Genomic DNA, 25,922 nt, shown 5'->3' with positions numbered 1-25,922 from the left:
AATATACTTATATTCTTATACTTATATACTTATACTCTGTACTAAGGATACCACTGGTCTTTCAGTAAAGAAAACCACTGTTTCCAAACACTACATTGACATTCTGTGCCTTAGTTAGAAATACTTGTTTCTGTGCTTGTTAAAGTCTTGGCTGGGAGTTTTCCTGATCCTTCTTGACAATGTTCACCAAGTTACTGGAAGAGTAGGTAGAGAGCAAAATGCGTATACATAGGTTGGTATTCCATGTAACTAGATCATAGAATATGTAGTGCTTGATTTTACCTAAGCCATGGTTTTCTGTAGTGCAACTTAATAATGAGAGAAGATGTTTAGTGTTTGGTTATTTTTTTGGTACGTGGGCATTGATTAAATACTCCTATGTAAGGCTGCTTTTGTGGGGTCTAATAGTCAAAAAGTAAGAACTTCAGTGTGCTTAAAGACATTTTTTTTTAAGACTTAGCTTCATACTTGTTCAGTATGATGCACAGTTACCAGTATATAATTTCATCTATATACAATATTGAAATTTGAGAATATGCACTTCGTTTGAGTGGAATAGGAAACTGTTCCTCTTCCTCCTGTCACCCTTGAAAACTTACACTCTTATTCTATCACTGTCTCTCACCTAGCATCCTTCCTCATTAGGAGGACTAGAATATCTTGAAGAAAATAATATCCAAGCAATGTCTATGTGGCAGGCCCATCACTCAGTGCCAAGAGGAAAACTTGAGATGTCTTTCAGGTCATGAGATCAGAAGATGGAAATCTTCTCCTCACAATTCTAACTTGGTCTATTGTTGCATTCTGGTTTTTCAAAGTTGACAGGTTTTGAAATAATATTTTTAAATCACAGTATGTTTTGTTGGTTTCTTTTAAGATTTATGTATCACATGGAGGAAAAGGGAATGTAAAATAACTGATCTTTAAAAAAGCAGAGTGGGTAATTAATCTGTCTTGTGGAATACTGCTCATTCTTCTGTTACCTGGTTATGGTCATCAAAGGCTGATATAACAATTTTGAAAATTAAAGCACTCAGCTTTCTGAAGTGTATTATTGGATTTTATCTAGCCTCTTGCTATTTGTGAGGCTGTTCTTGTCAGGAAATATATAGTATGTCTAAAGGAGCGAAGATAGCTTTTTTACTTTACACTTACCTTAAACAAATGTACGTATGTTATTATCTCAGTCTTATCTAACTACCGCTTGTTGTAAATCTCTGAATGTTTTCTTATTTACTGCTCCCTCTGCTAGAGGGGCTGGAGTCTCTATGAGATGCAATGCTGTGTGCTGTGTCTCTTGTAATGCAGAGGAAAACGGCTTTATACGAACAGCCTGTAACTTCTAGTTGCAGGGCAGTAACTTCAGCTGCCCCAGCAGGGTTGTAAGTGTCTCTCTAATCAGAGTATAATTTTTCAGGGATTCTAGGGTAAGAATTTGTCTCCCAGGTTTGAGTTTTGTTCTTTTACCCAAAGATTACTGCATCTAAGTAATCTAAGAATGCCGACATGAAATACGCTGATCTGTTACCAACACCATAGGCTGGTGTTACTGAAGTGTAAAAACATTTTAAAAGCAGCAGCCATTTGCTTAAAGTGGGAAGGCAGCTCTCACTTCTTTGTTGCAAAGCATGTAAGGAGTTGTTATTGACAGGGCTGAATTTCTGGTTACTCACTTTGGGCCCCTGAATTTTGAAACCATAGTATAAATAACATGCAGGTATTTGCATGAAACAAACCATAGTTTCTCTCTTTGCTTTCCATTTAACCATGTTATAAAACAATTATTTCAAATACAAACAAACTTCACATCATTTTACTTCAACATATATTTATTTTTATTGTACAGTGAAAGAACAATACAGAGATAATTGCCTTGCTTCGATTTGTTATGTCTTCCACCACCCAATTTACATTTATTAAAAAAATATATATTTTCTTCTTACATAGTTCCCCTCTAATTATTTTTTGTTTAACCTCCAGATATGGAATGATGAGACAGACTTTGAAAGACACTTTTTCTATAATGCTTAGACAAAGGAAGGGGAAGTACTTGTTCTGTCATTCATAAAATTCTCTGCACATTGGGAAATATGATTAATAAGCTAAACTTTAACAATCAGATATTGTCCTTGAAAATCTGTGATATGTAAGCCCCCAATTTCTTGGCGGTAATAGTTGCAGTTAACAATTAGTAATCGTAGAACCAGGAATAAAGTTGTTCTGCTGGTACCATAATTTATATTCTAATTCCCATTTTATTTCTTTATATAAACATATAACTTGCTTTCTAGTCACCAGAAAAAAGCTTTTGAACTAGTAGCTGTAAATTATACCTATTAGTTTGATAAAGTTACTGATTTCATAAACTCATGGAAAACAGGTAGTGGGCACCAAGTTTGTTCTTTTCCCTTCTTTAAAAGGAGCAAAAAGAGGGAGCTAAGGAGTTGTTTCATACAGCAGCTTCAGCTTCCAGAACAATATTGGAGCACGTAATTGAACCAAATTGTTTGTAGGCACTGAAAGATAAAGAAATTACCGTCAGCTAAACTGGATTTGTCAATAACAGGTAGTCAGTTTAGTTTCCTTCTAAGACACAAAAACAGGACATGGATAAGAAATAAATCAGTACATGTTATATTTTGTCTTTAGTAAAGCTTTTGACAATAACATGATATTTCAGTATGCCAGCAAGGAGAACATGGTCTAAATGAAAATATAGTAAAGTGAATATAAAACTGGAGCAGCACTTCTTGTAATCATAGTTGTATGGATATAGAAAATGGAAAGGTATAAGAAGTGAGATTTTTATGGGGTCTTTCTTCTGTTCCGTACTGCTTTAGTGTATGCATAATGCCTTAGACACGAAAAACACCATCATAGCTTCTTAAATTTGAGGATAGCATGAAACTGTGAGAGGAGATGCAGTTGTGTGAAAAGACAAAATTAGAGTTAAAAAGTATCTTGACAAACTGGAGACACAATCTGAAATAAATAGAATGCAATTTCCTAAGAAAAGTGCAAGAATCTATACCTGTGCAGGAAAATACAGTTTAAAGAATGAGGGTGAGGAGCAAATGGCTGAATAGCACTTCAGCACCAGAAGGATCTGCAGTTTTTAGTCAGTGCCAAACTGGACATGGGACTGCAGTATCAGCTGTTGCAAAAAATTATATTTTAATATATAAACAGGCATATAGCTTGTAATATGAATTAGCATAATTTGTTCAAATTAGTCACACCTGAATTGCTAATTCTGGACCCTTGAGGAAATTACCATTTCCTACTTCAAGTAGCTTTGGAAGGGTCTAGAAGGGAACGTCAAGAACCACCACAGTCAGACCTACAGGAAAAGATGGACAAACTTGCTAATGACTGCTTTAGAGAAGAGACATCTGAAGGGAGGCATGAAAAACCTCTTCAGGTAAAAAACTTGTACAAAACAAGAGATGAATATAATATTCATAATGAGCAAGAACTAATAGGCATCATTATAGCAAGAAAAAGTTGGATTTGGCATTAAGAAACAGTCACACTGGCTAAATACAGTCTGTGAAGGCTGTGAAAGCTTCATAAGTGGAGAATTTTAACAAGGGGTTAGATATCTGTCTGGAGTATAATAAATGTGGTTTAGTCTTTGTGTGACAGGATGGATGGACTAAATGGCATCTTAAATTCTCTTTTAAGCCTACTTTTTTTCCTGTGACCGCTGGACTCTTGATTTCTAGATTATGTGTGACTCAAATTGGTAATGCAAGTAAAAACAACATGATAACTGTAGGGTCAGTATGGTATTGTTTCCTAAAAGCTGATATTTCTTCGGCGTTCTGGTTGTCTGCATGTGTATCATGAGTTGGAAGTGATTCATGGGATAATCTAGCTCCATGGTATATAAACTATGATATACTGATCAGTGTTTGTGGGGACGTAGTATGGTGAAGCACATTTCTTTTATACTGTATGTACCTGGTTCCATAAAGTAATGACGGACGCCAAATGTAGGAAAGGCATTCTGTTAATGCCTTCACTGGAAAAAGGCCTAAATATTATCAGACATCGTAGGATCTTTCTTCAGAAAATGGTCAGGCAGAGACAGCAAAAAGCTTCATAAATACCGCAGTTTTGGAGAAACCTATTTTGAAGCTTGCATGTGTCAAAACCAATCAAGTCTGTGAGACACATCAGTAGAAAGCCACACTTATTTTAATCTGATACTTATAAGATAGATTCTTTCTAGTAAGTTTGATAGAGTATCCAGAGGTCTGAGAAACTTGGGAGGATTGTCACGATCAAGATGATCATCTTGTCCAAAGAATTTGGGAACCTTTGATTTAACTGATTTTTCAAATGCCAAAGGAAAAATGGTCTTTTTTCTTCAGTAGTATGTAAATTTTTGGTTTGGTTTTTTTATTATTATTATTTCTTTTAGTAGGATTGTCAGAAATCTACTGGAATGTATTTTTATTATTAGAAGATAGTTTCTGACTATTCATGGGAAAGATCAGTTAAGTTCCCTCATCATACAGTCTTTAAAACAGTTGTTGAGCTTGCTCATACTTCTCTTTCAACATCTGTATAACTATTTACATGTTGCCAAATAGTCACAGCAGGTGTAATCATCCAATTTCTGTTTAAGTTAGATATCTACTCATGAAAGTTTGTGTGTGATTCAATGACAAAGTATTACCCAGCCAGACCTGACGAACCTGAATCATCCTCTGGAGCTCAGGCAGAATCCAAATTGCTAGCTTGGGGTCATGTGAATAGCCCTTTATATAGTGTAATGTATCGGTAAATTGATTTACTTCCCAGGAGACTGTGTTCCTGAATAGCAATACCATCTTTTAAGAAATCACGGCCTTTGAATGATACGCAGGATGGTTGCTTCAAAGGTTTAAAAAGAGAAGGGAGGGGGGAGAGAAAATGTGAAAAACAACAGCAGAAAGCAAGCTGATTCTGTATGTTACCATAGGAGAGGAAACATTTAGCAAAAGAATTTGTTAATTTATTTATCCTTGGTAATTCCATTTTACTGTATAATTAACAATTAATATGGATGAAGAGGATAAAATTTTTCCCAGATGAAATAAGTTTCACCGATCATATCCTGTTTCTATTACAAAGAACACAGTTGAAACACCTAATTTTCCTTATGATGTTCTATGGATTCAGTCAGTTCATTTCCATGGATTTTTTCAAAATAATAACCTTTTCTTGTAGTTTGTGAGATGGTAGACATAACTGGGAGAGAAATAGCTCTTAGGCTGATTTGGAAATACAAGTATTGCACCTCTGTTCTGCTGCCTTCTTAAATTTTTTTCCTCACATTTTGTGTACCATAAAGTGACATACTGATTCTGTTTCTTTTTTCCCGTTCTTTTAGTAGAAGAGCAATGTTTTATCCAATACCTTCTATTGGAATTTTCTTTTTCCCAATCAAAGTGGTACCACTCTGCTTTGTTTCTTCACTCTGTTTATTGTCTGCTGCCTCTCTTCCCTTTGTTAGTTTCTTGTTCCCTTATGCTCTGTTTAGCTCTTTTCTGGACTTGTTTGTGATTTTTTCCCTTTCTGATGTCTTGTTCCTTGCTTATATATTTATTACAGTATCTTTTTGAGTTCTTTTTCTGAATCATCTTGGTGACAGTATTTTGAACTGATAGTAACGTGAAATTAAAAACCTGTTCTCATGGGCAAAGCATAACAGCAAGGCATATTCTGCAGAGTTTACAGTCAGAGAAAGGGAAGAACCAACATGAATAACTGACTAAACTAAGAGCTAATCAGTACAGATAACTTTTCAAGTAGAGTACTTTTTTAAAGGTAATTTAAACAGTTCTTAATTTTGAGCAAATGAGGTAAAGGTTCTGTTGCAATTGTATAGGCAAATGAAGTCTTGGAGCTTGATAGGAAAGCTATTAGGAAAAAGTGGTGTGCAAAGGTTGGAAATACAGTGTTCAAATATTTTAAAAGGTGGAGGTAGAAATTATGTGTAAAGCTTTAGAATGAACATCCACTGGCATTTTGAAATGTACAACTAAAGAACATGGAAGTGCAGAAGAGAACGAGCTGGAAGGGGGAGTGGGGCCATCTGTGCTCTTTCTCCCAGCTGTGGTCTTTCTCTCTATCCATCAAAGTTCATCACAATAAAGAACATTTAAAATCAAGTACCCTACACCACAGATTCGTGTTTTAGACAAATAACTGACAGAGATTTCATTTTGCATTCAAGGTTTAGGCTAGAACTGTATAGGAGTGTAACGTTTCAATTTTCCTTTCTCTTGGATGTCTGTTTAAAAACCATGTGAGCTCTAAAGGCTCTAAAGATAGATACCTCAAATATTCTTTACTTTACTGACCTGTTAAAACCATTCCATGTCAGAAGTGATGAATAGTTTTTGTGGGTTCTGAGCAGGTTCCTGATCGATTGGTTGCTAGTTAATGAGGGAGAAGAAGGGCAAGTCCAGCTGACTGTGTGGGAGCACACCTGCCTTTTCTCTTTACTTCATTTTCCCTGTAATGAAGGAACCAATTGGTTTAGAGCGATCAATGCTGACCTGTTAGGATCAGGCAGTGTTCTGGCATTGCCAAGGCAATTAAATTCAGCAGAGCAAGCATTATAAAGAAAAAAAAAAAAAAGGGGGGGGGGGGCGAGGCGAGACTTTGAATTGAATAAGAGCTACATTGATATTTTAAGGTTAGCAAAAAAATCCCAAACCAATATAGTGAAACAGAATTAAATCATTATCATGTTCTCTTTTGTCTGAGATTGAGAATGGCAAGGTCATTGTCATCTGTCCTTTACATTTGATAATCTCTGGTCCTGCTTCCGTGATGGGGGATTTCTGCACAAAGTAATGTATGTATCTGGAGGAGGCAGTTTGCTTTGTAATTTCATGTTGGTACTTGAAAACTTCCCCCTTTGACTGTTGTGTTCTGTACTCTTAAACTTGTAGGCTGTGTACCTTCATAAAATGATTCATTCCAATTGAGGTGGATAAAAAAAGCCCAAACTCTTAGTAAATAATCATAATACATAGTTCTTGTCAAGTGGTAGGTTTACAAAGTTTGTCATGTATTTTAAGATTTAAATAAGGTGAAGTTTTTATGATTCTGGCAAATCTTCTGTTGTCTTGTGTGGGTGTCCTTTAAAGAGAATGAATTTCTTTGCTGTAAGAGTTTTGGCCTCGTCAAAACCAGTATGTTTGCGAAGTTGGAATTAACTTGCATCAGATGCTAGTTACCTGCTCCGTATTTTCACTTACAAATTTATTGAATGTGAACATTAACTAGCAATATTATTGATATTAAATTAAATGCCAGGATGTCCCTTCTGCACTTCTTTCCTGCTTGGAAGAGGCTAATGCATTGTTTTGTAAGGTTCACCCATTCTGAATCAAGACATTTATGTTAAGAAACCAAAGCAAATAAACCAACCAAAACACTGCAGGCAGACCAAAAATCTTGAAAAAATAATTAGGAGCTTGACATCAAAATAATAATATCCAAGTATGATTTATCTTTGTATCTGATATTGTAATCTGATTGACCTGCATTTCTGTGGAAGCTGACCTTCCCCTCTTTCCACCTCAAAAACAACAGAGGGCCTGAATTTATATAAAGTTTCTTCAATGATCAATTGCATGTTGTCATTTCAACCTTCACTACATAAGGATCTTGTGGTTTTGTGCTTGCCTTTGAGCAGATGAGGTGCATAATTCTATTCTTTCAGGCTTTTAAAACATTTTATTGGATCTTTGTAATTGAGTGCTATGTTAAATCAACTTATTTTGAAATCTGAAGCTCCTTACCTAACACATCAAGTCCATTCTAGGTATTAACTGTAGCTTTGTGCTAATATTTTTTTTTTTTTTTAGTGATTTTAGGTGTACCGTATATGTGTGTGTATGCATATATATTTACACACCATGTAATTTTCATTAGGTAACCCCAGTGAATATGATCGTGTATTCTATAATGGGTGGGAGGAGCAGATATTTTCATGATGTCATTTTTGATGTGCTACATTTTTGACATAATTGATCCCCCTTCAGGAGTCTCCACCAGTTAGTTTTCAGATGCAGTTGTAGAAACTTTTTCTTTATGATTGAATGTGTTGACCATGCAGTAGAAGTTATCCTTCAAAACAAAGTATCAAGTGTGGGGACGTCAAAGGTGGCTGCTGGTATTGGTACATTTCTGTTCTCTGCATAAGGAGTGTGCTAATGACGGCTAGCGCTAATGACTTCTGTCCCAAATGTATCTTGTTTTAGGACGTATAATCATTCTAATCTTCACTGATAAATAAAGGGGGTTGGGTTTTTTTGCTAACTACGTGCTCATACAGCATGGGACAGGTTTAATATTAAATTTCAGATTGGATTTATTATAAAGTAAGAACACCGAGTGAAGCCTGTATTGGTTATCAATAATACAGTGAATTTTTTATATTGTGGAGAATACTGATGTTAAAGAGGTCTTGAACAGTTTTAAAAAAAGAAAAGCTGAAGAGTGTTAATCCATGGACAGTAAGGAGAATCAGGCTTGCTTAACCTGGTTACTGGTGCAGAGCTTAATTGTTACCCCATGACACTAACAATAATATGTGAATAAATATAGAAGAAAATTGGTAACGGAATCTTTCACGTATTTTTTCTGTTTTAAAAAGAAAGGGGTACATTAGTCACATATGAACTCACTCTCAAAAATGAGTAGTTTAAACTGTATGTTTCTTGTGGAAGCAAGGCTGCTTTTTCCAGACCAAAGGGTTCACCAGGTATTCAGATTCAGCCTTGTATTTGAATGAAGTTTTGTCTAGAGTCTAAACCTTTTTATTTAAGTACAGGTCTGGAATGTCCCTTTCTGGAAAGGCACATGACAGCAAAAATTTATGTAACACCTCTACAAATATATTTTTGATTTTGATGGTTTAATATTTTAAAAGTCATTAAGGTTTAACTTGGAGTTCTAATTTAAATGTCTCAGGCCTTTAGCATTAGTATTGATGAGAATGTGAGTAATTTTGTGGTTGAATTTTTTGCTGTAGAATAGGCAGGTTCGTAGACTTGAAACAAATATGGCTAGAGCCATAGTACAGGTGCAGCTACAGTGCTCTCCATGTGCAGTGTAATAAAACATACTTTTACATTTTATTTATTCATTGTAGATGTCCTTTTCTGTTTATGTATGTGCGACTTACAGAGGTGGAAAACCAAAGCTGTAGGTGTGGAACTAAAAGTGTATACATGGAGTTTACCTTTTAGAATACTGGTGTTCTACAACAATAGTGTATAATTTATAATAAAAATGATCTTTGAACTCTTACAAGTTAACATTGGCAATGTACGTCTGATGAGATATCTTCAAAATTATGCTGCAGTTGTGCAGGAGAACAGAGTTTTGTATTATAAGAACCAAAAGAAGTGTAGTAATGCCCCTTTATGCTTTCCATAATGGCCTTATGGGGCCCAGGTAGGTTCCAACCAGGTAAACTCAAACATGAGGTCATTGTACTAAGGGGGAAAACCAATTCTGAAATGTTGGTGGTTTTCTTTTGCTTTGGTGTGTGGTTTTTTGGTTTTTGGTTTTTTTCCCTTCACAAAACATGAGTATTTTAAAGTCTGAAACTAAGTATGTTGAGGTGTCACAGTAAAATCAGATCTCATTTGCATGGGGAAAGAATTTTTGGTTTTTTGGTTACGTTTAAATATTACTTAAAAAAATTTCCTTTAAAAGATGTGTTGGAATGTAATAAGTATAGAATAATATGGAACTGCCTGTTTATTAATTTTCACTGCATTTTCTGCTCTCCCCCACCCCTTCCCTGAAACCAGTTTAAAGGTTTCTATGACCCAATGTTTCAGTAATATTTTGGCACTATTGATGACTTTTGGCTTATTCATCCCTCTCCTGAGTTGATGTTAAGAATCTGAAAGTGAGATATTGAGTCTCAGCTGTGTGTATTTAGGTAGAAACACTGACCAGCCTTCTCTGGAGTAATAAAAACCCACCAGTGATATAAAGTAATATTAAAAAAAAATGATCAGGAAGTTTGAGTTTAGGGTTGATATAATTGAGCCATTGGGAGTTGCAGAAAGTCAGGAAAGCTCTATGGTCAGATATGAAGTAGATAGATAGGTATTACATGAAAGGGCATACATTACATAAATCAATACCACAGTTACCGGCTAAATATGGAAGCAGCAGGATTCTTAAACATTTTATGGTGAAAAGTACACAGGTTAGTTATTGATTTCAGCTAAAATTTGGAGGCTATATTCTAAGTCTATCAAGATTCATTCTAAATGTATTGAATATATCATCTATTTCAGGATACATGACCTAGGAGGGAAATGGGAAACACTAAGTAAGCGGCCAAGGTGAAGGAAAGCAGGCATGAGCTCAGAAGAGGAGGTAATAGTAACAGGTCTGAAAATGAAGTATGAAAATTTGACTTTGGGCATAGGTAAGGAAGGCCAGAGGGGCATGTTACGGGGGAACCGTTGTTCTGAAGTTCAAAGGTTTCACTCCATGAAGGACAAAAATAAGTCACGGTTCTGTATTCCCTGTAAATTTCTAGTTAATGAAAGTACAGCAATAAATAATATTGATTGCTTCTATTTCCAAACAGAGATTTATGTAATTATACTGAGAATAATAATGTTATGGGGGAAAAGATAGTATAGCCTGATAATAGCCTCCTAGTCATAACTGACATCAATTACAGCTAGGAATAATGCGCTGAAGTATAATGAAGAGCTGCCTCCTGAAACATGTTTTCACTATGTTAATATATAAGAATAAAATACATAAACTTCTCTTTTAGCTGCATATCAAAATAATGCAGTACTGAGTTCAAATTATCAGTTTACTAAAGTGAAGTAGATGATTTAAAAGGTAATATAGCACATTCAGATAAATTGAATTCATATGCTAATGAAGGTTATGTCTACAGAATCGAGATTCACATAACTGCATGGTAAGATTCCTGTAAAAGATCCTGTTTAGCACAGAGCTCTGCTGTCACTTCTGAGGCAAGAATTGTGTTACTTAGAGGAAAGAATCTTCTTGAAGAAGATGCGGTACAAGCTAATGCCTTTCAATGGCAGTTGTTCCAATGTAATGTTGTAATGATCTAATTGGATTTTGCATATGAGAGAGTTGTGTATGCTCATAGCCACTTTGGGAAAGCCAGATGCAAGGTAGTAACGACAGTCAGCTCTCAGACTGACTGAGGGTAGGTATGGTGAAACAAGCGTGTGAATACACTAGCTCAACTCTTTTATTATTTTTTTTTCCAACACAAATGTATAACTGTAGGTTTCTGATAGGCTGTACAACTTGTTAGAGTTAATATCCTAAATCACTAATTGCATTCCCGCTATCTCACTTGCTATGCAGGATAGGGACTATTGAAAAATCTATCCCCCCTTCCTTTTTTTACTTCTGACTTTTTGGTTCAAGTATAGTTGTTTGTCACATTTTAAAGGGTGACCTATGTAACTTTAGGAATACTCCAAAGCAGACCAAAGTCATGGTTTTGTTTTGGGAGCTGTGGTTTGTCAGTGCTAGAGATGTGCAATATGGGCAGAATTTTGCTGCTGCTGCTATCAACTGCTGTCGAGGTGAAAACAGATGTGGGACCAAAGTTTATAAAAAGGTATCAGGGATATTGTGGTGTAAGGGTTCAGAAGGATCAGAGCACTTAAAATACCTTTTGCGTTTTCTTTTTATATTTAGAGAAAAAAATGTTATTTAGAGATACATTTGAGTGGTTTTTGTCTTGAACATGTTTAATGCTACAGGAAAAAATATGAAGAAGATTTACCTGAATTGGGGTCTAATACAGTACCTTCATGAGCAATGACAATATTTCAGTGACAGCATTAAACTGGGAAAAGAAGTTTATCCTTTCAGAGTACTACATATCTTCTGGATTGAAAAAGGCAGGCTTTTATGGAGAAGAGATAAGTTTGTTACATTACAGGATCCTCGTTAGACCATTAGAATTATTTAGTAAGCCTTTATTTTGTCATAACTTGGCTCTAAGCCTATCAATTTGTGACTTTCAGTATTTTCAGTAGGAACTTTTTATCCACAGCAAGCTTATGTCACTTTTTTGAAATAACTGATGAAACCTCTGTCTGGCACTCCTTAACATATAGATAGCTAACAGGATGATGGCTTATGCATTGTGTCTTTAAGTAAGTATCCAGGCAAAGCTCTGTTTGATTCCCAAATAAAAGATTTTTTGTTCATAGTGAAGGAAGTTAGTACTCCAGGTGTTTTTCCCATGACCCTAAAACTTACTTCACTGCACAAGTAGTCATCCTGCAACTGCTAGAAATATTTGCGTGCAGGCAAGTACTGACTTTTTCATGTCCTTTGAGTGCACTGTGGGATCTGTTATTAAGTATTTGAAAGGTATTACAAAGGAAGATCAAGGCAGATTTGTTGCTGTTACTGATACAAATAAACAATGTCATCTCCTTTAACAGTGCCCAGTTAGTTTCATAAAATTATCTCCACAGAAGTGTCTTTACAGTGGCAATACCCTTCACTGCAACGCAGTCGGAGTATATTGTGGTGTTACTGTCCTGTTACGGTAAGCTGTGGTGACCTGAAGATGTTGTATGAATGACAAATTGCTGCATTCACCACAGTGAGGTATTTCTTCCACCACTGATACAGGTGATGGTGTGACAACCAGCAACTCTTTGGCTTTCCTGGAAAAAATCCAATAACTGTGGTGAAACATTGTTTGAATGTAAATACATCCTAACTTCTCAGTTTTTCAATGGAAGTATGTTTTTAATGTCTTGAGACAAAATGAAAGGCAACTCCTTCATTCAGTAATTTTCTAGGTACTTCTGGCACCAGTTTGTCTTGCATGAATTGAGCTGCATATATTGACAGAAACAGTGGAAGCTTTTTGGTGGATGATTGAAGGAGATGCATTAATACAGAATTACATGCAGAAGTTTGATTTATTGCACCTTGGCTTTACTGCAGATATTGGTAAAGATGTTCAGTCGTCTTTCATTTGAGCTGGAATCATCAGCAAACTATTCCAGTGCAGAATAGGATAAGCATAAAGATAAGATGTGAGCCAAAGAGCACACAAAACCAAACTTATTTCCAGAATTGTAATGATTTTAATCATTTTATGCAAAGCATAGCAATTTCGGCTGTTAGACTTGGAGTGTTTCAACAGAATGAAACTTCATGGCTAATTTTCAGGTGCTTATTTATTATGATGGGTAAGTATCACCTAGAAGGAACCTATCTGCAGCTTAGTGCTGAGCAAATTTTGGACATGTGAGAACTTTATTAACTATTACTCTTAAAAAAAAAAAAAGGTTTAAAAGAAAAGTCTTACTTTATTTTTCTGGTTACCATTTATTCTGTTCTTCCATTGCCTCCAAATTGATTTTAGGATTTATGACATTAGATTTAAAACAGTTTATTATTTTCAGATGTTCTACCATATGAAGAGAACTATATTACTGGTTATTAAATCAAATTTTTCTTTGGTTAAGGACCTGGTTAAAGAGACCTGAATTCAGTAGCTCAGTAAATATATTTCTGTTTTCTGCAGGTCTGCTTACCTGCTTACAAGTTTTAGTGGTGTAGTTCACAGATATGTCAAACATAAATTATTTTCATATTGTAGGAGATCAAGAACTACATTTTAACAAAACGATAACATTTTCTTGGGATTATGGTACCCAATGTACTGCTCCAACCTGATAGTAGTGTTTCAGTAAGCTAATATCCATTGTAATCAGTTGAATTAGTGAAATGTTGCAAAGCACTGTTCCGAATTAATCGAACACTTCTCCTGACTGCTTATTAAATCAGTAAGAAAAATGTGACAAATTGTATATGATAAATGTGGCTCTACTCTACAGCTAAAACAAATCACCAAAAAAAAAAAAAAAAAAAAAAAGTGGAAAAAGAGAAGCCGCAAGAACAAGGAATACTTATATTATAGTAGTAGTGTGTCCTAAATGCTCTGTCTTTAACCATTATTCATTTCTTCTCACAGGAACTTGAGTTTCTGGAGATTTTATTATCTGTATACAGGTATTGGAAGTCACTGCCCTTCTCTTCTGTCCTTACTGCTGCTGAGCTGTGTAGGAGTATTTGTGCTGGTTAATGTAGACCTACTTGTAATCCAAATTTATAATCTTCTGTCGCCACGTTATCTATTATTTCTAGTAAAACATAACTTGATGTAAAAATAACTAGACCTGTGCAGCTTATGAGATTGAATCTGCTGCACTGTCCATGTCTGATGAACAGTCCCATAAATAATACTTCTTTTGTCCTTTATTTTATAGCTCAGTTTAGGCCTGCACTAGTTAGCAGTTAGGTCTTGAATATGCTGGAAAGTGTAAGCAATGCAGATTAGAGACACTGCTTAATTGAGATAGTAACCATATATGTATGTAGCAGGTGATGCTGCTAATTGATACATATCAGATATTTCTCATAAAATGCAGAACTTGGTGAATTTAGAAATAATTTGTTGATACTTTCACTGATCTGTCTCACATCAGACATTTGTTTCACCGTATGAAAAATGTGTTTTATAGTTTCTAATGAGACTTCTCTTTCATTTTGTGATGTCTGATACTATTTCCATCTGAATTTGTCTTCACTAAATAATTTCTGAAATGCATCTAAAGAATGGTCAGTTAAGAGTTTGGTTAAGCTGTGTTTTGTCAGGAGCAGAAGAGGTGTAGCACACTTTAACTATGTTAAAAGAACACCAAAGCGATCAGAATTGACATTCCACTAGTTCAAGCAGCACATTACTTGTGATTTATTTTTCTTTTTAAAGGTTTTGCTCCTATAAACATTGTTCCTGCTGTTGAAGAGTGTAAGTTGATGTTGCTTGTAAGTGACAGCTGCTGTTGGCATGGCATCTGTAAATCTCTGTAAATCTGTAAATCACTGGATAGTACAAGGGTTTTAATAAGTGTATGATTGTACCCTTAGTTCAGAAACCTATTAACAAAGCCATACTTGCCTCAGATCTAAACCACTTGAACATTAACACTAAATGCTTTGTCATAAATGTTTTAAATGTGTAAGGCAGACTCAGCTTAATGAATTATCCCACATTTCAACATTCCAAAATTGTTGGTATAGCAAATTAAAAATTGAGCCAGTAATACTTTGCATCGATTTTTCTAACCACCTTGAACTACAAGGAGTTGTATCCGTACGTACAAATTTTGTATTATAAAAATATTGATTTCAAAGATGCATCCACTCTTTTTTATGTTACCAGTACTTAGCTAATTCCACTTGAGTACTGCTTAGGACTTTGCCGGTATGATTTTAACATAACAAATGATAGGATTCCTTGCATATCTCCTTGTATATATTTCTTAGTAGGTAAAAAGTTACGCTGTTTCCTGGGGTGGGTGGGTGTGGGTTCCTGGTTGGGTTTTATTTTAATTTTTATTTATTTATTTTAACATTTCATTTTTCATGTGCATTTACGATCTCTTTTTAAGAGCCCTGGAGGTCTGCTGCTATTCTCTTCTGCTTCTCTGCTCAAATACCTAGACATGCTATACTTCTGATTAGTGATGATTCATCCAAGCAAACCTTATGTAAAAAGGGTTCTTAGATTAATTGCTATCTTTTCTTTTATCAGTTTCATCCTCTTTTAAAAAATCCACCCTTCTTTATCGCTCTCTGTCAGATATTGCGACACCAGAGCTGAGTACAATTTTCTGTATGAATCTTCACTACAGTTTTATAGGAAGAATTTCTAAATTCCGTGTTTTTTTAAACACAAGTCAAAACCACAATTATTTCTTTGTTGAGCTACCTTGAAGCAGGTTGAGATCTCTCTTTTTCTTGCATCTAGATCACTTTATTCTAATACTTTTCAAGTATTTCTTGGTCATACTGTATATAGTCTGATTCCAGTCTAGATCTAGACAGTTCTTACTGAGGTGGTCCTTGGAGCAAGGAACAATTATTGCATGTTAAATTCACAGGGTGATGGAACTTGAGAAGCTGAGGAAAATGGAAAACGTTCTCAGATGTCATTGAACAGAACTTTCCTGTATTTTTTTTTGTTCTATTTGATTAAAAATACGGATGCTACAGTGTATCTGTATAATGAAGCCTAAGCTAAATTGACCCAAAGTGATGAAACCACGTCAGGATATGCTGATTCAAGGAAAATAAGTCCTCTTGAAGATTATGAGCATTTTGGAATCTGGCTCCATGTCATACCATCCTGGAAGGTATGCAGAGCAAGCTCATGTCTGCTCTCTAAATCCTATGTCCACTTTGTGCTAGAACCAGACTTCCTGAGGAACATTGCTTTCTTCTCTGTTTAAAAGAGCAATTATTTTTTTTCTATAAAATTTATTAGGGTCCAGTTTTATGTATTCAACAGAGATGGCATAAAGATAAATGGAGGTGATATTTAAGTTGGGTTTGGCTGCAAAGTCAGAACAGGAGTAGGGTTTAAATACAGATTTCATGGCATCAAAAGTCGTACTATCTTCTACCAGATTTTGAATTCATGTGGTGGAAGGCCATTATGAGATCAGGTGAAATTACAGGTTCCTGCCCATAACAGGAAACAGATGTTTTGGGTTGAGCTCTGACCTGAAACAAAATGTGTAAAGACAAGTTCAGGTTTTAGAAATTGGATGGTACTGGAGATGCACACACAATCTGAAGATGCAGATTTAAGCAACTTTCCCTCAAATTTGGGGCTTTTTGGTTTTGATTGTTTGAGGTTTTTTAAATACCTGGAAAACAGTAATGAAAAAAATTACCATTTGGAAGCTTGTTATTGTTGCATATGGAATACAAAATGTGTTATCACATCATGCAAATGTTACTGATGTTCCCATACCACATAAGTGTTGATTTGGTTAAGTATATTCAGAAACAATGGTTGCTTTGTTGATATGTTGCTTATATAGTACACAAACAATTAAATACCCTGTGTCATTATTGTATATCAATATTTTTAGCCACTTGAATGTTGCAGCATAAAATATCTGGATATGTGTTTTAACAAATTACTAAGAGAAATGTGTTTTCAAGGTCCTGCACTGCTGCTTGTGTTTGCATCAGTTGCGAAGGTGAAAATGTTTGTTACTGTACAGGCTTTGCAGGTGTTACGTATGCTTTCCCCGCTAGAGTTCAATGATTTTGTCTTGTGTAAGTGTTTTATTTGATTTGTCACTGTTGTTTTCTATATTTGCAGCAGGGTTTTCCTTTGGTGTAAAATAAACTCTGTTAGACTTTCTTGTTTAAACGCAGGAAAACTTGTCTCCTGTGAGAAGACAGAAATGTTTTCAGTGTTTGATCTGGCTTAATTCTTTATTTTAAATATTTATTTATGTCCACTGTTCTTCCACATGATTTAATTCTGGCAATAGATTTTTCCTCCTTGCCTTTTTTTTTTTTTTTTTTTATTCTTCTGCCGTGAGTTTGTTGATTCAGCTGTGTGACTCTGAAGGATTATATGTTTTATGGAGTTGTCAATAAATGAGGTTTAGATGGCGGTGAATAGCACTGTTTTCCTTTCCTCTAAAAGACAGGCAGAATGTCTTCTAATGCCCTTGTGTGGGGGGCTGTATCTCATGGATCTCTGTGACAGTGATCGGAATGTGAATGTTATCGGGTTTTAAACAGTTAGAGAAGATATGAAGTGTGTAGGGCTAGCACGTATGTCTCATACCAAATGGTCCACCAAGGAAAATGAAATGCCAAGTTTGTAAGAGCTCATTTTGTACTTATTGGATTTAGTTCTTTACTTTAGTTCACTGTTGCTGTTCTGGGTTGCTTTGATAGTAACTTAAGAGTGGATATCAGTGCAAAATACGTTAATTTCCTTTACCTCTCTTTACTCAGTCTTCTGTCTCAATGTTCTCAAGGGATTGGAATCTGTGCTTAATGTATTCCAGAGTTTGCCTGTATCTCACTGGTGTTATTATAATGAAGGATTAAAATGGATCCTAGAGTCTGCATAATTTTATGTTTTGACACATACATCCTAAGTACTGTTGTGACGCAGGCAGCTGAGCTTTGGTATTAGTAGTCCTCCAGGGTGTCCATAGCTGAATCAGTGATGTGCTCAGCAGCAGCTGTTATCCGAATTAAATGTGTCAGCTGTACAAATGTAACAAGCAGAAGTAAAATATAACACAGTTGTTCAGAAATGTATTTGTAGTTACAACACTGTGCCCATCAGAATTTCAGGTAAAGGTGAAGAATTGTTCTGGGAAAAGCAGGAGATGGTGGGTGCCTAATTAATCAAACCAGGTAGTTAATTCAAATTTTAGTAGTTTAAAATTCTACCAAGAAATAGTTTTCTTTTTTGGGGGGAAAACAACACAGATTTTTCTGGTATTCCTGTTGTGGGAATTTCAGGGCCAGGTGTAGCATGACTAACTGTAACGAGAAGTCTGTGAAGATGAAACTGTTAGAGCACTCTAAATACTATCAATATCCATTATTCTCAATCAGGGCCAGAAACCAAAATAAAATGTCTTCTCAAGGGGCAAAATTCTCATGCTGCAGTCCTGTTTACCTGCCAGGGTAGTACTTTTAAGCCCCCTCAAAGTGATCAAGTTTTTTCTCTTTAAAGAATGATTCAGGGTTCTTTCTGTCTTTCCCCCAGTATATCAAGTTGTGTTTGAAGTCCACTGACAGAGGAGCTAGTCTAGCCATTGGATTATGACTCTTTTACTCTGCTATCACACAAAGATTTATAGATAACTTTGTGTTGTATGAAGCTGCTTTGTTCCTGACAGGAAAGTGAAAAATTTCTAATTTCACTGGAAAAAGTGCCTGTAGTGTCTTTAATGTCCGTCTCTTTTTTTTTTTTTTTTTTTTTTTCTTTTTTTTTTTTGGTTTGCTATGTCTCTTCCTCAGTGAGCAATATAATTAAAATTCATAGTTTGGCACTGGGATTTTGATTATATAGTTAATTCTTCATCATTCCTATGTCTCAGATAATTCATGTTTGCCCAAGCTTTTGTCGACCACTAACAAAGTGCTGTAAAGGTTTTTGATTCATTCAGGGTTTGGGCTCTCTGCTACTTACCCCTTCCATCTTGTGGTAATCAACGCTTTTAAATTATTTTAAAATTCAGCATACACAAGTAAGTCTGGTCAGTAGTTGTCTTTTAATTAATGACATACTTGCCAAACACATGAGCTTACAGAAGAATGACTTTGTGTAGCTATCAAAAATAATTAGTATACACATTTATGTTGATTTAATCAGCATGGAAGATCCCTGTATTGTATTTCAGGAATTTTTGTCTGTTAAAAATATGATCTTTAGATGTTTCCTGTTTTTTCTGGTTAGTAATTGCAAGCATGTAGTGTTGGAGGTGGGAGAATACCACTCATTTTAGAAGTGGTGAATATATTTGTTCTCACTACTTGAACTGGCGGGAAATAATTGCAAGACTATGTAAGATTTGCACTTAAGTATCTAAAAGAATTGAGATCAAATAAATTTTTTTATTATGCAGTTAGGGGTTTTATTTGATTTCCATATAGGTTGAATTGTTGTTCATAGCATACAGAGGATATAGAGAGTGAAGTTACTCGCTCCAGCACTTCCAGTCCTGCAACTGCTTTTTTCTTTTCCCCTTAGCTGCAAGGCAGAAAATATTAAGTTAACTAAGATTCATTGGGTTTTTTTAATGGATGTGTTTTTTGTATAAATATGTAAATAGAAAGCAAATGTTAAGACAGTGAAACTTCCAAAGTGGGACTCTGAAAGATATATAGTTACTGAAATTTTCACTCCTGCAGTCTTAATTAAGTATCCTTCGATCTCACGATGATGTCTCATACTATAGTCATTTCATAACCAGAGCCCCTGGAGGGGGCATGGTGTTCAACCTGTAACTTTTTCAATGTATAGGACATGAACTATGGTTCCCAAGCGAGGAGCTGTTGGATACTTTTCTGTGATTCACTGAGCGACCTTACACCTTGTCTGGTGTGCATAGCACAGCGGCAGAGAATGTGGTGTCACAGTCTAGCCTGGCTCCCTGTGAGGAGGGACCACTCCTTAGGTTTGAAGTCCTATTATTAGAAAAAGGAGTTGAATTCCAACCACTTTTGGAGCAAATACCTTAAAGAACAGATCATTACATGAAGAGAGATTATCAACACCAGTATTCACAGTAGTTCTGCAGAAAAGAGTCCCAACTTTGGAGCCCAAGTTGGCAGAAGGATCTCCCTACACTTGATAGAGAGAAGGATGGATTTTCAAACATACATCTGGCCTGAGCATTTTCTTCCTAGTTTGCTGTAGATAGTTGTACACGGAGTCTGCTCACTCATCTCATCTCTGTCGATGTACCTAATTATCTGCAGCTGTGATACTCTTGCAGGTATCTGTATCTGCCATTCAGAGCCAAAAGCAGTATTGTGGTGTTGTGCGCTAACTGTCGTGGGCAGCTCAGCCCCACGCAGCCACTCGCTTGTTCCCCCACAGTGGGATGGGAAGAGAAATGGAAGAGAAAAAGTGAGAAAACTCGTGAGTTGAGATAAGGACGCTTTAATAAGTAAAGCAAAAGCTGCACATGCAAACAAAGCAAACCAAGGAATTCACTCACCAGTTCCCATCGCAGGCAGGTGTTCGGCCATCCCCAGGAAAGCCAGGCCCCATGTCACATAACGGTGACTTGGGAAGACAAACACTGTCACTCCAAACATCTGCCCCATTCCTGGTAGGGAATATCCCTTTTGACAGTCGGAGTCAGCTGTCCTGGCCATGTCCCCTCCAGACTCCTTGTGCACCCCAGCCTACTCACTGGCAGGGCAGGGTGAGAAGCAGAGAAGGTCTTGAATGCTGTTAAAGCTGTTCCTGCTCATCAGGAACGGAGATGTCTCGGTGTTACCAACACTGATTTCAGCATGAAAAGCACCTTGTGAGCTACTATGAAGAAATTTAACACTATCCCAGCCAAAACCACTACAGTATGTTTAAAAACCTTAGTAAGTGATCACACAGAACAGGTTCCATGCATTTTAAGCATTTGTCAAATTTGCACTTGGTGAATAATTGTTCATATTAATTTTGTTGCCTGTATTCTTATATTCCAGCTAACAAATCGCTCCAGGAAATGATGAGGTGGTACACATAGTCTGCTTGCCTGAAGGATACTTTTATTTTTAATCATGATTCATTTGGATTTCCATCTGGCAGAAAACTGCTTAGGAAAATTTGCACATTTTCAAGCATGTCATGAGCTATAATAGACATGTTAAACTTCTGAAATTTACGTGCTTTGAATTAAGACTTTGTTGTTCATATTGAAGTCCACGTTGCAGTTTTTTCTCACTATCATGTTTCTGAGCCAACTTTTTGTTTTCAACCCATTGTTTAGTGTTCTTCTCATTAAGATGTACTACTGCAGTATTTACAATGTCTTCATCTGATTCCTCTGAAACAGGTTATGTACCTTCGATACCGCTCTTCATTGGAGATATTTGAAATTCAGATACAGCTTGTTTACCTGGCAATACTGGGCATTTCTAATAATTTCTGCCTTATTTGAAGGAAGATTACAGTCTCAGGATATTGTGGCTTTAGTATCTTGCATCAGGTGGAATAATAAGGCACATTTTTTATGCAAAATCTGAGAATGTGATTTTAGAAGTTAGGGCGTTTAAAGTAATTTTGAGATTACATTATTTTAATTTCCACAAAGTAGAAGAATGCAAGATTCAGGCAGGAAATCATGCTGATCATTGACCTTGAGAGAGATAACGAAAGAAAAAATAAATTACTGTGCTGGGGAGAAAGGATGGGGTTTCTCATATCATTATATTCTACCTTGCAATAATATTACAATATCACAATAGTATACTTTAGAAGATTAATGTATACATGATTATTTTTAAGGATGGGATTTTGTTTTATGCTACCACAAAATTTCAGCTTTCCAGCAGTGTGAGGCTTTGTCACCTGTTGTTCAAAAAGCCTTAAAGGCTATTTAGCGTACAGGGGTAAGCTTTCTTCCTTTCTAGTTGTTGGCAGAGTATTTGCCAACCAATGAATGATACGTTATTTAACCTAAGCGTGCAGGATGATAAAGATGCTTTTCCCATGGCAAACTATTCGAGCCTTGTCTGTCTTTAGCCTTCTTGATACATTTAAGAAAAACCCAAACCAGCCAAAAACAATCAAGAAGTTTGCTCTAGTGTTGCAATTTCATAACACAAAAGGTCTAAATAAATTAGCTTTTAAGGCTAATTATGAAGCAGTTTCTTGTGTTCCTATTAATATTGTTACTTTGTTTATTCTCTAAACTCTTCAAAGCAAGGCAGTGTAACTGAAGTATGTCAAAGTAGCCCCGTTACTAATGCTCCGTTGGTTAGCCTGGAGCCTCTTTTTGTCCAAGCAGCACAACTCCCATCAATACCTTTCTAGCCTGAGTGATGAGGGAGTCTTTATGGCGAGCTGGCCTCCCCGTGCACTGATAAATGTTCCAAGATTATTCCTGTATTTAGTTGAATTCTGTGCTTCTGATGCTGGATAGAATCAGAACATTTACTGTTGTTGGATCCTGGTCATTGCCTGTGTATTTAGGGTTCATACTGTGCTTGTGAATTGACAAAAAGAAAATAGTATGAAAAGACTGGACCTCAGCTGAAAATGTCTGCCTAAATCCTGAAACTGAAGGATTCTTTCAAATTTCAGGTTGACTTTCTCTGAACAGCGAACTGTTAGCCCCCTGAATAATTTGATTATAATGTTTTCAGCGGATCATCAGTGCCAGTTTTGCAGGTCAGGTTTGTGAGTAGAAACCTTGAGGGCTTGCTCCTGTGTGTCTACCATGCTTTTGCTGTGGCTGTACCTGGCTGTGTGCCACTTGCAAAAGCACTGCAAATTATCTTCAGTGTGTTAAGAAAAACTGAAGCTGATGTGGCTTTGCCCAAAATATGGCATTTCACATATCGTATTGCAGCAACTGGCTTGTTCACATGGGCAGGTCTGGGGCAAGAACTGCTCTTCCCTGACTGTCAGCCAAGATTCTTGTGATGCTTTTTGCAGGTACTCATCACAGTTACATAATGAGGGCAAAGTTCTGCTTTACTCTTAAAATACAGATGCACCTTTTCCTTATGAAAAATATTTATTTTCTCCAGTTTCACATCTTTTACTTTTTCTACGTAGAATGACTTGCAGGAAATTTGCTACTGTGATAATTAATTGATCTGCAAGTTAATATTAATTGGGGAATAGCATATCCTTCTTTTTTGTTTCAAGTAATGATGATGAAAAAAGATTTTAAGTGAAAATTTGAGTATATTGTGTATGATTTTTGTAATTTTAATCAAAATATGTTAGTAGTTTTGGGGTTTTTAAATGAAGCTAATATAACCAAAAAGGAGTAGAGTTCGGGAATTTTAGTGTCATGATAATCAGGTAACTTGGTTGTCTTGCAGTTATTTGCATGTAATAGGTGGATTTTTAAAAATTATTTTATTAGAAGATTTTTTTTCTGTGTGTGATAGACAAATATCAGTAATAGCAGTCATTGAGGCTTGCTTATAAGTCATAAGGCACTCAATTCTTGAAATGTAGAAGGAGGTTGAACATTAGTACAGTAAAGAGCTATGAGGGTTTTTTTATTGTTTTTTTAAAAATATCTCAGGACTGAAAGCTGTGTACCTTTTCAACTTGGTGTGATGAAGAACACAAGCCAAAATGTTGCTGTTGGTGAATGGCCATTATGTTGGAATTATAATTACACTACCGAAGTGAAAGGTTGTTTTGTACCACAGACCCGAGGATATTGCATAAGAATCTTACATTCTGACACTTCTTGAATGAAATTAATTCATTTAATATAAAGCTTTCTGCGGTGTGGGTAACCCATTTTGTGGGGTAATGGTATTTGTTGTAGGTAGATTTCTGTATTGCTTGTTCGACATTTCGTGAGATGGTATGCAATATTCCATTTGGGATTTTTCAAAATTTATAGTAAGAACTTGGAAAATGCAGGAATCAGGCTGAATCGAGGTTAATGGCTGTTTATAGAAGGTGAAGCCTCTGGGGTAATACAGAAGGTGAATAGGTTGCAGTGTTCAAGAGCAGCTCTGTTTGATTTTCAATTAGAGCCTAGAAGTATAAATTATACAACCAGGTATGAAACGCAGAGCTAGCTTTGTTTCATAATACTTGACTGTTCAGATATTTATTATTATTATTATTTATAATAAATATTAAAGATACACCAGCAAAGACATTGCTATCCTGTACATCCAGTGTTAGAATTAGAAACAGCCATATTAAAATGGAAGTGATTTTTGGCGTTTGTGCAGAAGCCTCACTGATTTGTTGGGTTTGTCCTGGCTGTAAGAAATCTTTCATACCGATGAAAAGCAGTTGGTAAAGGGATGATGACGATGATGATTAGACTCTGCGAGCACACATTTACACTAACCATCTATTTCTGAACCAGAAGGTCCTTCATTTTGTTTTTCTTGGCAAATCAGTCCAGAAGGGTTTTTTTTGATATATAGATTTCACAGTAGATACAAGTTTGCTGTGAAATTTATGCTGGTTTTAATCCTTTTCTTAATTTATTTTATTTTTTTAAGAGTTACTCTGTTCTTGCAGGTCTGCACAATATAATCCAACCGAATCATTGTTGTTTTAATGCATAGAAGTTTGTCATGCTTAACGTGTACTACTTACTTGGTTTTTTTATTTTCACCCCCTGTAGGTATATTCGAATTGTTGGGACCCACAACACAGTGAACAAAGTTTTCCATATTGTGGCATTTGAATGTATGTTCACGAACAAAACTTTTACTCTTGAGAAAGGTCTGATAGGTAAGAGATAAAATTGTTTTCCTTTTATATGAACTGTTGCAAACACTTGCCTTTTCATTATTGCACTCTTACTCTACACAGAAAACTTGAGGTAATTGATGGTAAGCATAAAATTAGTTGGCTAGTCCTTGCAACTTCTTTGAAATTCCAGTTCTGTGGATTAATTAGTGATGCTGCAGGAATGCTAAAGTTCAAATTAAATCAACTACTGCTGACAAAGCCACTGGTAATTGAGTCACGCTGTGGTGCTAATCCAATTTTTCTTTGCATGTCATAGTATGGTTGATGTTACCTCCCGCTAGGTTAGCCTGAATTCTGTAATGAGGATGGAGTAACCAGAGCTATTTATTGCAGTGAAGATGGATTTGGGCATTTAGGGCCTCTTATACAGCCTAGTTTCAACTGCTGAAAGTAAACTCTCATGCCTTGATTTTCCCCCAAAGAGTCATAGACACGCTTAGCCATGGCAGAACGTTATATTGGCTTCCCTTATTCTCCGAACGTTGTGTTGATGGGGCGCTCTGCTACCTCTGGAGCTCCGGACAGCTTATATAGTCCTGATTTAAGTACCTCTACATAGTACTGCATTACTTAAGGTAGAAATCCCCAACAGACCAACAATACTGAATGGTGAACTATGTCAAAGTAAGATTTAATAGTCCAAACAGGGTGATTTTTGTGCTTTCTTCCATATAAACTCACGTAAGTGAGATTCTGAAATCCATTGGGAAGAGTTTTGTGTGCCTTTTAGTAGCTGCTTAGGTGGGATTTCCCACAGTTTCTTACTTCTGGCATGAAATCAAGAATTTCAGCAAAATTCTCAGAGGTCATGCTGATTTTAAACATGTATTTAAATAAAGTATGCATATAAGATAGATGGAAGGGAACAAAAAAGAATGAGAGGGAAGATTTTAATAAGACACAGTTCTTTCACATTTTTTTCTGAGAAAACTAAAATATTTAGCTGTGAAAAAACAGGACCCAACTCCTTCAGCCTGTTCCCAATCCATTATATAAAGGCGTTGCATGGTTGCACCTGATCTCATGAGGTGTGCTGTGTAATTTT

The 25,922-nt window shown here is 35.9% G+C and overlaps 1 protein-coding gene across 1 annotated transcript in view; it reads left to right on the top strand.

The window, feature by feature from the left end:
* The window catches only part of BTBD9 (BTB domain containing 9), a 127,833-nt gene that overhangs the window by 51,828 nt on the left and 50,083 nt on the right, over positions 1-25,922 (top strand). The window contains exon 8 of the mRNA XM_080407902.1: positions 24,747-24,856. Within this exon, the coding sequence (XP_080264028.1) occupies positions 24,747-24,856 (110 nt within the window). The remainder of the gene's footprint in view (positions 1-24,746; positions 24,857-25,922) is intronic.

Source organism: Falco punctatus, assembly GCF_963210335.1.
Source record: "Falco punctatus genome assembly, chromosome: 12".
Classification (NCBI taxonomy): Eukaryota; Metazoa; Chordata; class Aves; order Falconiformes; family Falconidae; genus Falco; species Falco punctatus.
The sequence above is the reverse complement of the archived record's forward strand: the minus strand, read 5'-3'. Positions and strand labels throughout refer to the sequence as shown.